General features: G+C 40.4%; 1 protein-coding gene across 2 annotated transcripts in view; it reads left to right on the top strand.

The window, feature by feature from the left end:
• LOC103481654 (neurabin-2-like) overlaps positions 1-13,630 on the top strand; it is a 24,354-nt gene extending 10,724 nt beyond the window's left edge. For both annotated transcript variants that reach the window (XM_008437278.2, XM_008437277.2), the window contains 7 exons: positions 8,174-8,306; positions 9,488-9,608; positions 10,279-10,383; positions 11,700-11,832; positions 12,696-12,848; positions 12,963-13,016; positions 13,137-13,630. In XM_008437278.2, coding sequence (XP_008435500.1) covers positions 8,174-8,306; positions 9,488-9,608; positions 10,279-10,383; positions 11,700-11,832; positions 12,696-12,848; positions 12,963-13,016; positions 13,137-13,370 — 933 coding nt within the window. In that variant the 3' untranslated portion in view covers positions 13,371-13,630. The remainder of the gene's footprint in view (positions 1-8,173; positions 8,307-9,487; positions 9,609-10,278; positions 10,384-11,699; positions 11,833-12,695; positions 12,849-12,962; positions 13,017-13,136) is intronic.
• The last annotated feature ends 8 nt before the right edge of the window (positions 13,631-13,638 follow it).

The raw sequence follows: 13,638 nt of genomic DNA, 5'->3' as shown, positions 1-13,638 counted from the left end.
CCCCCCCACCTGTTGCTGCACACTGCCAGTCAGTTAGCTTAAGGAAGGTATGTCCTAGCATAAAACAGACAGATTTGTCTGGGTTTCAAACAATCTAAYGACTATGTTGAAATGGGTTTGTTAAATAATACTGGGCCAACATCAATATACAATATTTATTTCCATCTTGTTGGCATTTGTTTCAGAAATGGCAACATTTCTGAAGTGGAGGAGAAGGTTGGTTATGTGATCTTTGCTTGGTCATGTGACAGTTAACTGATTCACAAAACTAGGAAAACCTATTATATGAAGTAATATAGATAAATGTCAAAATAAAGACATAACTTGTGCTAAACAAAACTTACTTTTGCAGTAAATTGTTTCTTTTRCGATTTAAATAAAAATTATTGTGTAATGACATACAATGTGTTAAATATTTGTGTGATTATCCTGATATTGTGGTCATACTGGCATCATACCATCATCCAGTATATTTTCAGTAATCAATATCTTACCTGCCTTTAAAATCTAAGCAGGTTGTGATTTTAAACACATTGTCAACAGAATTAACCCCCATTTCTCTGTCTCCTCCATTATATATCACAATAAGTAAAATAAATATCATTGTGCATATTATAATTGATATTTATAACCCCTGTCACATTTTTTCTACCTTGATAAATATCTTTAGGTTTTTTTTTTTATCTGCATTGATTGTAAACATGGAYRTCTAAACACACCTGGGTGACGAAAATGTCTGATGGAAATTATTCTGGAAAACTAAATAATAACAAATAAAAAGGACATTGATTCTGTAAAGCTCTGACATGCCAGTACATGTTTAAGCCGATTCGGAATTAGGYCTATAAMTGCAAAACAAATCCTAATAAATTGAAAGTTAAATCCACTTAATTTGAAAGTTATGGTGATATAAAATTGCGACTTCTCTAAGTTACAGAGTTCTTACTGACAGTATCACCAAATAAATGTACAAATAGAGTACATCTTCCAGGCTTTTGGACAGATGTCTCTATAAATAAAACACAACTGAAAGGAAATTAAAGCGAATCTCGTTTACTCCTTGACGAGACTCGATATAGAGTCACAAAATCTTTGTTACATCCCTCAAAATGTAGGAGTTTATCACATCACAAGATATTAAGTTTTTGTCTTTTATGACCCATTAAAAAAAAATTTAAAAAAAGCTGCGTCCAACTTAATATTTGAGAGACAAAAGCTTTGATTTTCTGACCATAAATCATTCATTCATTTATGGCAACTATAGAGTAAGGATCCTTCAGAAGTCTTTCTGTGATCGTTCATTATTTATCAGAGCCTCTCTCACTGTGTATGAGTGAGAGAGAGCAGTTCGCATTAGACAGCTCTGGAGTTAAATGGAATTCACTTTATGTCAAAACAAAGTAATTATAAAGTTAATTTCATAAACTTTTGACCGTGACTCAGTCTCACTCTTTTTCATTCTGTAAAGATCTTAGCAGCAAGGTGTTGCATCCGCGTGTCCTTCAGCAGTTTTGCCTACTGCAATGTCTTCATTGTGTTTTTCATTCGGTGTCAACCGATCTTGGCTGGTTGACAGTGAAGTTGTCGTATTCAAGTCACTAGACAGTAAAGTATCTCACTGAAAGTATTTCAGCCTGAAGGAATAACACAACCTATTAAGGGGGTGGGTCATCCTAACATCTCCTCAGATTGATATTACATTTTTGTTCATCCTTTATTAATTGATCCAAAATAAATGGCATTTACAATTAAARCGCTTTAGTTTCTAGAGATAAATAAAAAAAATAAGATGTAGGATATAAGCATTTCTGGATAAATTGCTGAGTATKTACTCAGCTATTTTTTTCACAAGTGTTAAACCCTAAAATCTGATTTTATGCAGAAAATCATTCTACAGAATTGAGGTCAGTTATTGTACTATGATGTCAGACTAAGCCCAAACATGACTATTGACCAATGGCTGTCTTGCCAAAATTCATGAGCTTTGATGCTATCCAGCCGTTATCTGACAGATTTCTCAGTCGTATTGGCAAGAATAAGACTGGCYAAATGTGAAGCACCTGGAGCCGCACACATCCAGGATCTGGATTAAGTTCCAGTTTTATTGAGATTTGGAAACATTTACTTGGTGATTATTCAACCAGTGCTGGGGAGGGAAGCAATAATCGAACATGTTAAGAAGAGGTGTGCTTGGCAACTAAAGCATCCATTCTGACACCACAAAGCAGATTGGTTACAGAGAATTAAGGGAAGATTTAAAATATCTCCCATTATACATTGTTATTTACTCAGTTTGCTTTACCTTTCAAGGTACAAAGGCAGGATACGTCTAATTAATAGTTTTGATCAGAGAAAAATGTTGCTGCARAGCTTTCTGTTACAGAATGGCACCACCTCCACACACCCCATTGGSCAAATCCAAAATTAGACCCGATTTGGAGTCGCGAGGGAAAGAGACACAGCAGTCGACATGCAGCTGTGGGCTGCATGGGGGTGRGGGTTACAGCCTCCGTAGTTAACAGCAGCGTGTCACCCAGTTGTTGCCTGGGGGCCAGTATGATAGAACCAGCAGAGCAGACGCCTCAACAGCTTGTCTGTCATTTCACCATTTCCAGTCGGTGGTATATGTCACCTCTGACTGCCTTTGATATCCTTTAGAGCCCCAAGTGTGTGCTCTTTATAGTCGCAATCTGTTAGCTGGGGAGAGGCTCTAGCTTGCTGCCCAAAGAGCTTTAGTAGGACATCCCAGTCAGTCGGCAGCAGAGGGGAGGGAGGGAGGGCGGAAGGGAGTTTCCTGGCCATCTGTTAGCTCCTCTGACCTACTATCTGCCACAACTGGAACGGTGTCCTTCTCTAGCCCTGTCCACCCCCCTCTACCACACTGCCTTTAATCCCAATGTTTATCTCCTAAAGGCATCCGCCATGCTAGTAGAGGAGTTCATCTACTACTCATCAAGCTTAGGTTGGGCCAGGGAGGTTACATGACATTGGACCTTAATTAGATAGTATGCCATTAGTGGGATAACCATCTATATAAGAAGGAAGACAATCCACCTTCCTGGCAGTGAAAGTGTTAACTCTGTGCCTATGTGGATTCTTTCCTTGCTTTGCTCCTTAGCACCACTCCTGAACTTTCCCTTTGCATGAGGTCACGGCACCCATCCAACGGCTGGATGTTTCCAGTGCCACGTAACGTGCAGCAGAGCCTCCTGGTTGTTTGGTCCTCTGCAGTGTGAAATGAGGGCAACGGGAGCCACCAGCTGTGGCCTGTTGGTCTTGAAAGTCAAAAGGCGAAGCAGTGCCACGTGAGCATGCAAGCCACACTGTTGTTGTTTCATGCTATGCTACTTATGGTGGAAACAGTGTGTTTCGTGCGAGTGTTTAATCCACATTCTGGTAATCCGACCAAATGCAAAGGTAACCTAAATCAAAAGCCATTAGACTTCAGAGCTGCTCCCACACTGTCCTCTGCAGTGTCTCAGTTYACGCATAGCTATATTTTGATATGAAATCTGTAAACATCAGTTGTTTTCTCCGATTAGTCAATTTGTGGTGAGACGTATAAATGTTCAAATGTTTTCTGACCTATAAATAAATTTTGGCTTCTTATTTTGGCTTCTTAAATCATTGTTGTGCGACATTCATGAGCTGTTAATTTTACAGCAGCCACTGATGGACTTCCAAACTGATTGATTTGTGCTCGTTTGCACTCAGGTCAGGACCGACTTGTAGATAAGGAGATTAATGCCTCTCTTAAGCCTCCAGAGTAAATATGGGACTGTAGCCAAGAGATGATTAGCTTAACGTAGTTTAGGAAAAAGAGCGGAAACGGTGGGAAATGTTTAGCACGGCTTTAGTACGTCTAAGAAATAATCACTTCTTGATAAGTAAACATCTTTGAGGCGTTTTTACAAACAATTTTCAGATRGTTTCTGTTTACTCACTAATTTAGAGCTAATTCTTTGAGTTGCTCGTGAAAACTAAAGATATATGTTATGTTCACTTAACACGAATTGTTGACTGGGTCATGGGAGTTTAGAGTTTTGTGAATAAGGAGAAAGCTTGCAACTGTGTCTTCCAAGGCTTTTGTTGAGGATATTGTACGAGTAAAGAATAGCAGGCATTCAGTATTCTAAAGTTTGATCCTTTTGTCACCAAAGTAAGAACCGTTTCCACATTCTTGGCTACAATTCAAGCCTGTTTCCTGCACGGCTTGGTCTCCATTGCTGCCCTGATCTTGTATGTGATGTTCTTTGACAGGATGTCAAACTGTAGTCAAGGAGTGGAGGGTCCCTGGTTCGTCACAGACTTTTGCTTTTTTGTGGATGATGAGGTCCTGTTTGCATCTTCGAGCTTTTTACCTCAGCAAAGGTTTTAGTGGCTAGGATGAGAGCCATCTCTTAATCAYCTTCATGTGAAAAAGGTGGACCGTTACGTCTAGGCTGKGCTTTTTCCATTGCCACAATTGTAGGAGTTCAAGGCAAGTTTGTTTGTAAAGCACACTTCAGCAATTAGCAATTCAAGGTGCTTAACATAAGACATAATAGTTCAGTCAGTTTACCAGTTGTCTTGGGGACTTGTTCATGAGTGATGGCAGGATGAACCAGAAGACAGGTGACTTAAGATGACAGTAAGCAAATTAAGCTTTTCTTTGGATTGACGACTAGAATAGGGTTAAAACCAGTTTGACGTCAACCATTGATTCAGGCTGCATATTGGCACTTTTGGGTTGCAGCAATAATGTACTGGACTCAAAGTTGTTAGCCCTCTGGGCTGCCCTGCTGATGAACTGACAACATGTCGAGAGAGTCGTCTATTGGAAGCTCGAGATAGGTACCAGCTGTTCAAATGACACTGCGAGGATAAAATACTGCAAGTAATGTATAGTCAGTTTGATAAAGTGTGTCGTTTCTTACAAACACTCCTGTTTTAAATTTCAAATATCTGTATTTATTTTTGTGCTAAATAGCTTCACAGATTTCAGTTGTGATATTTCAACTGACTGTTTCACTCAAGCCAAATTATGACTGATATTGTGACCGAAGTTTTGAAACTTTTGTACTCTGAAATTTGTATTACTGGATGATGTACTAGAGGACTAATACTGTAAAAAAAAAAAAAAAAAAAAAAGGATCAAGGAAGACAATTTTGCACTTCAAGGAGCAAAGTGTGTGAACACTTGAAAAGTTGAGAAGACTGTGGGGAGGAGAAGGTCCAGAACTGAATCGGCGTTGCGAGTTGAATGTGTAAGGTGCTGCATACGAAATCACCTCGGAAGACGGGAAAAAAGAGCCTTTTTAAGATTTGGCTTACGGTGTTAGAGTGTGTATGTATGCGTGTGTGTGTGCGTGTGCGTGCGTGTGCGTGCGTGTGTGTGTGTGTGTGCGTGCAGCTGCAGAGGGCCCCCATTAACATGCTGGAGGTGGTTATGTAAACTGTCATGCTGTTAAATCAGACTGAATGTGGGAAGTTGAGGCCTGAAAACAGAGGCCTCTGTCTCCATGAGAGCTACTCCAGTCGCTGTGATTTATTTTTTTTTTTCTTTCTCCCCTCCTATGTGTTTGATTACTGGTGTGAAATGAAGTAGCTGTGAGGCCTCGAGAAAATGCAGCAGATCTCTCTGACAAAAACAGTCGATAAAAGTAAATTGTATTAGATCTACATTAAAAGTGGTCATGTTATCATATTATAGATTCAGTTGTACAGTTTCATCGRCATCCRTCTTCATCTCCACGGCCTCGTCTGACATTGAGTTGCAACGATTTTAGCAAATGCCGTTATATAATAAGTGGCCTATAAGTGCAGCAGCCGTACTCCTCTGAACGGATGTGATTYCTGTTTGCCTTAGCAGATGATTATCTCAAACTCTTTATTATAATAGCCTCCTTGCTGTATGAGATGACTCCATTACAGATGACCTAAGACCACGTTCGGAAGCTCCAGTCGAAATCTGTAGCAAAACAAAAATGTTGGGATCCTTAGACAAGCGTCTCTCAATGATTTCCTGGACTTTTGGCAACATTCAGGTCTGTAGGTCTCATTGCTCATGCAAATTTTTCCAAGTCTGACAACAGAGCTTAGTGATGGGCACTCCAAAACACTGCATTTGTTGATCTTCTGCCACTGCTTCAACTAGCGTGGCAGACCCTATTCTTAGGGTCATTGTCCATTTAACTTTATGACTCGTCTCTTGAGATGTCGCTTCTCTACTTTCACAAAATGCGCCCTCTTCATGATCACATCTATTTTGAGGAGTGCAACCGTCCCTCTGGCAGCAAAGTACCCATAAAACATGAAGCCCCTGAGGCTCACAGGGTTCTTCCTTTTTCCTCCAAAGCTAACAACGCTCATTACGGCTGCAGCGGTGGCGCAGGGGTAAAGTGTGACCCATCTGTACGAAGGCCTTAGCCCTCGACGACGCAGCCGTCACGGGTTCAAGTCTCGGCCCAATGACCTCTGCTGCATGTCTTTCCCCTCTCTCATAACCCACTTTCCTGTCTCACAACAGCTAAAAAAAGACCACTGGAGCTGACAAAACCTGAAAAGAAAGAAAAAATGCTCATTATGGTTAAACGTTTTTAGTGTYGTCAGACCACAGGACATGCCTCCAAAACCCACTCCACAATCTGTAATCTAGATTTTTATATTGCTTTTGTCATAATGGTTTCTAGTCCTTATTTTAATGACCTAATCTGTCAAGCTTCAGCCCACCAACTTAAAAATATCTTTTGTGGTTGTTCTGGGCTTTATTAAACCATTTTGCATTAAAACACGGTCATTTCTGAGACACAATCTGAATGGTAAGATGTTGTGGCTTTTATTCTTTATGTGTAATGATTGCACAGATAACTTTTGGAGGGCCACGATTCTCTTCCTGACATACTGCCTGATTTAGTTTGAGTTTGTCGTTATGTAACGCCAGGAGGTCAATCAAAAAATTGTGAACCAACTTTTCTAAGTTTATTACTGCATCGACTGGTCGATGATCTGAAAACATAACGTATTGGCAAACATAAGAAACAGGTTGAAAGGTGCTAATTTTGCATGAGCTCCATTTTCTCCCCGGTACCTCGGTAAATCGGCGGTCCAGTCTTTTCCATTATTTATTAAACTAAAAATTCCTAAGAAATCATTTTACATATGATTTACTAGAACTAGTGATGTAAGTTATTTAAAAAAATATTATTCTATTGATTATTCTGACAAATGATTAAATCAAATTGGTCACTGTGCAGATTTTCCATTTAATCACTTAGCAATACATTAAAAGATGCAAATAAACAAAAATTTCAATTTCTTTTTTTAAATATGAAAATAAGCATTTTATTGCCTAAAATGTTTGTGCAGTTTGTATTTTCTGTGTAGTTTTGCATCAGTTTCTCTGTGTTTTTCTTCCAGCAGATGGCTTTTTTTGGTTTGTATACTCCAGTTAGCGATTAATCTATTACTAATCTAGTTGATAACCATGCTCAGTTTTTAGTTTTGTTTGAATTACATTTTTTCCACTTTATTCACCTGCAAAGCCTTGAAGTACGGCTGCATAAATTGTATCAATGTTCATCAGGGTTCACGGGAAGTGAATCTGTTTTCATTATCAGTTACTATATTTGGAGAAAATGTGTGAACTCAGACGAGAAAGTGAGAACACTGCACAGCTGCACGAAGAAAGAGGCATCCACCTTCAAACTCAGTTATTTTCCATGATCTGGAAGCCAAATTGTTGTGCATCTATATTTGCGAAACAAAAGAAAAGCTAAAATAATGTTAATATGTTGTAGCAAATTTAGAGAACGCTACAGATATCGTCAAGTGTCTCTTAACTTCAGGGTTTCAGGCATCCGAATATAATGATCTCTTTGTAAGTATTTAAATCTTTCAAATAGATGCATTTTTTTTTAAAGTTACAATTATATATCGGCATTTAAATGTTATTTTGAATTTTACTCAGTAAAGCAAATATATTTGGTTAGAGGTATTTAGTTTGTTGACCATACACCATCTGTCCCAACACCTGAAGCTTGACCAAAATGGGTCATCAGAAAATCGTCTCATCGTCTGCTGTTGTCATGGACACCTTTTGTCTTTAAAGTCGTATCAGTGGGTTTAATGTTGTGACAGACTCACCCAGCAAGCTATAAATCCGGTTATGACTGATCCAATCTTTCCACTGCAGGTTTTTGCCACCTATCCAAACGAGGACTACGACAGGCGCAATGAAGACGTGGATCCCATGGCGGCGTCGGCGGAGTACGAGCTGGAGAAGCGGGTGGAGAGGCTGGACCTATTTCCTGTGGAACTGGAGAAAGGTATTGGCCTCGTTAAACTCTTGAGAACAAGTTTCTCGAAAGCTGTGAAACGGTTCCGGTGTTCGGACCAGCTGTGGTGGTCCGAACACCACCWGATTGATGATGGTTTAATAAGAAAACATGAAACACTATRTCTTCTTCAGTAGGAGGGTTTAATTGTTGTCGCTCATGTAAAAAGGCCCGGAGTCTTCGCCATCTGCCTTCTGACAGCCATCCGGCTTTTCCACGAGGAAGCACTAGTGCAAGTCTTTCCTTCAATTGCTCCCCGGTGGGGCACAACGAGAGCACTCCCTCACCATTACGCTGCATTAATATATGCATGCAGGACTATGTTTAGCTTTCTGTCGCAGGCATGTTTTAAAGTGATGGCATGTGTAGCAACATGCAGGCAAGCTGTGTGCACTTTCTGCACCAGGGAAACTGTAAATGAGACGMAGCCCCATGCTTTCAAGTAGATGCGACTCTTCTTCTTTTTCCTCAGGAAAACAAAAAGCTTGTGCGTCCTTTTATTACARCTATAAATAAATCACAGCTCGCGGCAAATGTTGGCGTCAGGCTGTTGACATCACTGAAGGGAAAAGGTCAGATCAGGCTCAGTCCTGATTTAAACCCTGATCAGGTAAAGTGTTTGTTTAAAAAAAAATGCATTGTTTATATTGTAATTTACCACGTTTTATATCGCAGTATCGCATCACGCTTACCTTTATTTTTAATTTGATCACAAATATTTTGATTTTATGCATTTGTTCATGATATTTTTAATTTGTTTCAGAATTATAAAGTCTCCATTAACGCTACTAWTACATTTAGTACAGCAAAATAATGTAATGGGTATTAAAAAAAAAAMMAAMYYYYCMAARSYYMWTKKTKGGGRRSYKSMRRRRARYKKKSYYSGGGGGRWYMMCMARKTYYCMWKRMMAMCSRWWRGSYWRRAAAAWYCYTTTTTTTTGTCCTACCATCACAAACATCAACATTTRGACTTTGCTAATTGCGGTTGTGGAATTAGCAAATTGTGATTACACCTGTAACCTTAGGATTTCATGAGGTGAGACTAAGATTTAGTCACACCTACTTTAGGTACTTTTAACAGCAAACCTCCTACCAGATAAAGACCAAACCAAACACGTGTTATAGTAGGGACTCTAGTAAYTATTGGCTTGATCCTCCTTCCTCCCTTTCAGATGGAGACGGCCTGGGCATCAGTATCATCGGGATGGGCGCAGGGGCTGACATGGGCCTGGAGAAACTGGGCATCTTTGTGAAGACGGTGACAGAAGGAGGAGCAGCACACAGGGACGGCAGGTGAGTTATTAATCTAATCATTCGGTTAATCAGCTAGTCTATACAACAATATTTTTAAAAGTTTATTAGATTGATCTAAATAGATATATTTTTTTAATGAACTTGATTAATCTACTAAACAACAAACGTTCTAAATTATCTGATTAATCCAAACACACTTTTTATTTGTTTAATCTAAGTGGCAAATCACTTAAATAATTTATAGTTTCAAATGCCAGATTTCATGCATGTTACAGAAAAAAGTGTTTGAAGCAGCCTGGATATAAAATGTCAACTCATACGTATCAATTGTTTTAATTAACTGTGTTGATTATTTGTGAGTTTGTCTCCTTTTAATGTTATTCGTTTAGATACTAATGTGATGTACACAGCTTATCACCAGCAGAAACGAAGCAGACGCAGTAAATTTAAATCTGCACATCAACATGCTTCTTCACATGCACAGGGCAGCGTGGAGAAAAGGTTTAAAAAGTCAAATATATTCAGAAGAAAACAGTGCATCAACATATAATATTGTGTTGACAAATCGCATTTGTCCTTTTGCAAAYGTTTCTATTTTTTGCTGCGAAAACGACCCTCCACTGTTTAGCTTTTGTGGTTTTATCCGGCAGTCGACCACAATCAGTTTTTCTAAGCGATTTTCTGTAAACCTGTTGAAATGTCTCCTCAGGATCCAGGTGAACGACCTGATCGTGGAGGTGGACGGGACCAGCTTGGTGGGAGTCACCCAAAGCTTTGCCGCCTCCGTACTCAGGAACACCTCAGGAACTGTCAAGTAAGAGGCGTTTTTTTTTAGTAACCTTGCCTTAATCGGGCCTGTTGTGACCCAGTTCCCCGTCCGGGCTGCAGTCATCAGGTTGGGGTTATGTAGCAGGATTAAACGGTCAGCGTTTATCACCGGGAGGGTGCCGCTCTTGCGGCTATTTTTTTTTTTTTTTGCGAGGCATTCTCTGCGACCGGGACGTCCTTTACAGCTCCGCTTGACGTCCAGCATTCTGCTAACATCTTCTGTTAGCAGACGGTTTCATTTTGATGTATTTACCCGCAGCCAGAACAGGAATGACTTCTCCCACATCCCGCCCATTCATTTAACCAGACTGGAGATTTATATTGCAACTCTGACAGAGTCATGATTACAGCCTTCTGGGTTTAAAAGAGCTCCATTTTAGGGACGGTTTGAAGAAAGCTCAAAGTCTCCGAGCTACAGCTACAGAAAACACTGTTATCATCAGGCAAATACAGTCTGGATCTTAAGTGTCAGGTCCAAATGCCAGGAGGCTATTTGCAGCTTTTTGTTTGCTCTTTGGAGTTCTGTGAGCACCTTTTGTTGTTTAGGCTCATTCATAATTCAGGAGATTTTATTTATTTATTAATTTTTTTTGTGGCCAGTGCTGTTGGGATAACTGTTAGTGTAATGTGACTTCTAAAGATCAGAGACCTCTACGGATCAGCTCATACATTATGGATCTGCTGCAGCGGCAGTGGAGGGACTCACGAAGCTCAGGGTCTATTCAGGAAAAAAAAAAAAAAAAACTSTCAGTGAGACTAATGGAGCGGGACAGGAAGCGTGTTTGTGAGCATTTAATTACCCGTAAACGCCGCAKAAAATTAAAAGACGACAGAGGCTGGCTCAGCGGCCATCTGTTGCTTTGCGACGGGTTAATGTAGCCTCGGCTTTAATTTGACAGAGATTTGTGGACCTCTGTCAGGCGTCTTATATCCTCTGTGATGAGCTGAAAGACGGGCAGAGTTGATCTTAGAAACTGCAGAGCGTAGCTCCAGAGAAAAGATCATTGTTTGGTAGTAAACAGGAAGGAAATGTCTGACTGCAATAACGTCTTACTGCACCAATTCAGGAAGCTATAGCAGTTTACCATATAAGGAAAGTACTATTTTAGTCTTTAAAGAGACAGTTCTTATCCTCCATGTTGATAACAAAGAACAATTTCATATCACTGTTAACTTCAAGGACAATTTTATGCAGAACTCTTGATCCACCTGTAGTAAATGTGTGTTTTGGATCATCTTCTAACGTGTTSCTGATCAGTAGTTATGCTGTCAGAGTTCTTATCAATGAGCATGCGATCACAGGTTTGTGATTGGGCGGGAGAAGCCGGGCGAGCAGAGCGAAGTGGCCCAGCTCATCCAGCAGACCCTGGAGCAGGAGCGCTGGCAGAGGGAAATGATGGAGCAACGCTACAACCAATACATGGACGAACAAGAGGTTCGAWACATCTGCACACACACCCACGTACATCTYGGTTTTTCYRKAAATTCCAGAAATATTTGCCATCCCTTGACTTGAAGTTTATTCCCATTTTCCTGAAGTTACGAGCTTCTAAAATGCTGCTGTCAGGTGTTGTGTTTTGCTTAGAAATAATATGTGAAAGAAAATGTCTGTCACTATTGAAAAGCACTTCCACATACATGGATCACATAATAGCCTTAATTTGATCTTTATAGSCTGCAGAGAAACTAAATCCAACTTTGGATAGGATTATGAAATTTATCCATTAAGATCATCTATGATATRACACACGGTTAAGCAGTAAGCTAAGCTCAGAAACGGAGCCAATTCAGGGATGACTCAGATTATTTTGTACTCAAAAGCTCTTTGTGATTTTAAAATTAGGTCTTTAATATTCTGTTGTTTTTGTTGTTGTTTTTTATGAAAACAACATCTGTGGTTAAATGCTTGTAGGACAGGGCAGGGAGGTTCTTCTAGGACCGTTCTCACTGTCTGCATGAGTGATGGAGGTCAGGGTGGTTCTTGAAAAGCAGAATGGTAAATTTAGAAAGCAGGAAGGATCGTTGGGGGTTGCACCCCATCTAGTGGACATTTATGGTCACTACATGGATATACAATTTTGCCTCAACATTGAATTTATATTTCTTTTCTTAGGAGTAACAATTTTCCACACTTTGACTGCAACTTCACTATAAAATACAATTTAACTTACAATGAGATGGAAAATAAGGATTTCTCTGCTTTCATTTTCCAGCTGAAAATAAACTTTTCTGTATTTCAGATGTTTACGTTTACATTGATCTACCTCTCCGATCTTCTCTGTGCACGTGTTCCTCCAGGGTGGCGAATATGGCACAGATGAGGAAGAGGAYGAGGAGGACGAGGCCAGCCCGCCGTATCCCAGCGCCATCGAGGTGTTCGACCTGGCGGAGAACGAGGACATGTCGCCTCTGGAGACGGACCCCGAGAAGCTCACCCATAAATATAAAGAGGTGAGGCACGAATACCTCGAAGCGGGACATTTCATCTGTAACCACGGCTCACCTCCGCTCTGGTGCGTGACAGAAACACGGGTGTTAAAAATTCATTTCGTTCTCTTGCTAAAGCTCCAGATAAAGCATGCTGTGACTCAGGCGGAGATCCAGCAGCTGAAGAGAAAGGTGAGACTTACGGCTAACACGACTTCACATTAAGCCAGAGGAGTTCTATGCAGAGCAGCATTTATAACGGTAAAAGCCTTGGTCGGTTTATTGAAACGGAGGCTATGTTCGTCCCTGCAGCTGCACCACGCCGAGCAGGAGAAGCAGCGCTGGCGAATGGACAAGGCTCAGCTGGAGCAGACCCTGCAGGAGAACAAAGAGCGCATGGAGAAGCTGGAGGGCTACTGGATGGAGGCGCAGAGCCTGTGTCAGGCGGTGGATGAGCACCTGAAGGAGACGCAGGCCCAGTATCAGGCCCTGGAGCGCAAATACAGCAAAGCCAAGCGGCTGATCAAGGAGTATCAACAGAAGTGAGACAGTGTGAACGCATGCACACACTTAAGTAGCATAAACACTCACTTAAAAGAAAAAAAAATTAGGGAAAAAAAAAAATCTACCCTTTTTACTTTTGAGTCCTTTTGTCATCTTAAATTGGCATTCTTGGACTGGATTTGGTTTATTATCTCAATTTTTGCAACATGATTCATCAGACACCATGTGACTCAAATATTGAAATCTTATGCAGAAGCCAAAAAGCAACAAAATAGCTCTTTTTCATATTTTCTGAATTGAAAGCCAACTT

This window comes from Poecilia reticulata, linkage group LG19 (assembly GCF_000633615.1).
Source record: "Poecilia reticulata strain Guanapo linkage group LG19, Guppy_female_1.0+MT, whole genome shotgun sequence".
NCBI lineage: Eukaryota > Metazoa > Chordata > Actinopteri > Cyprinodontiformes > Poeciliidae > Poecilia > Poecilia reticulata.
The sequence above is the reverse complement of the archived record's forward strand: the minus strand, read 5'-3'. Positions and strand labels throughout refer to the sequence as shown.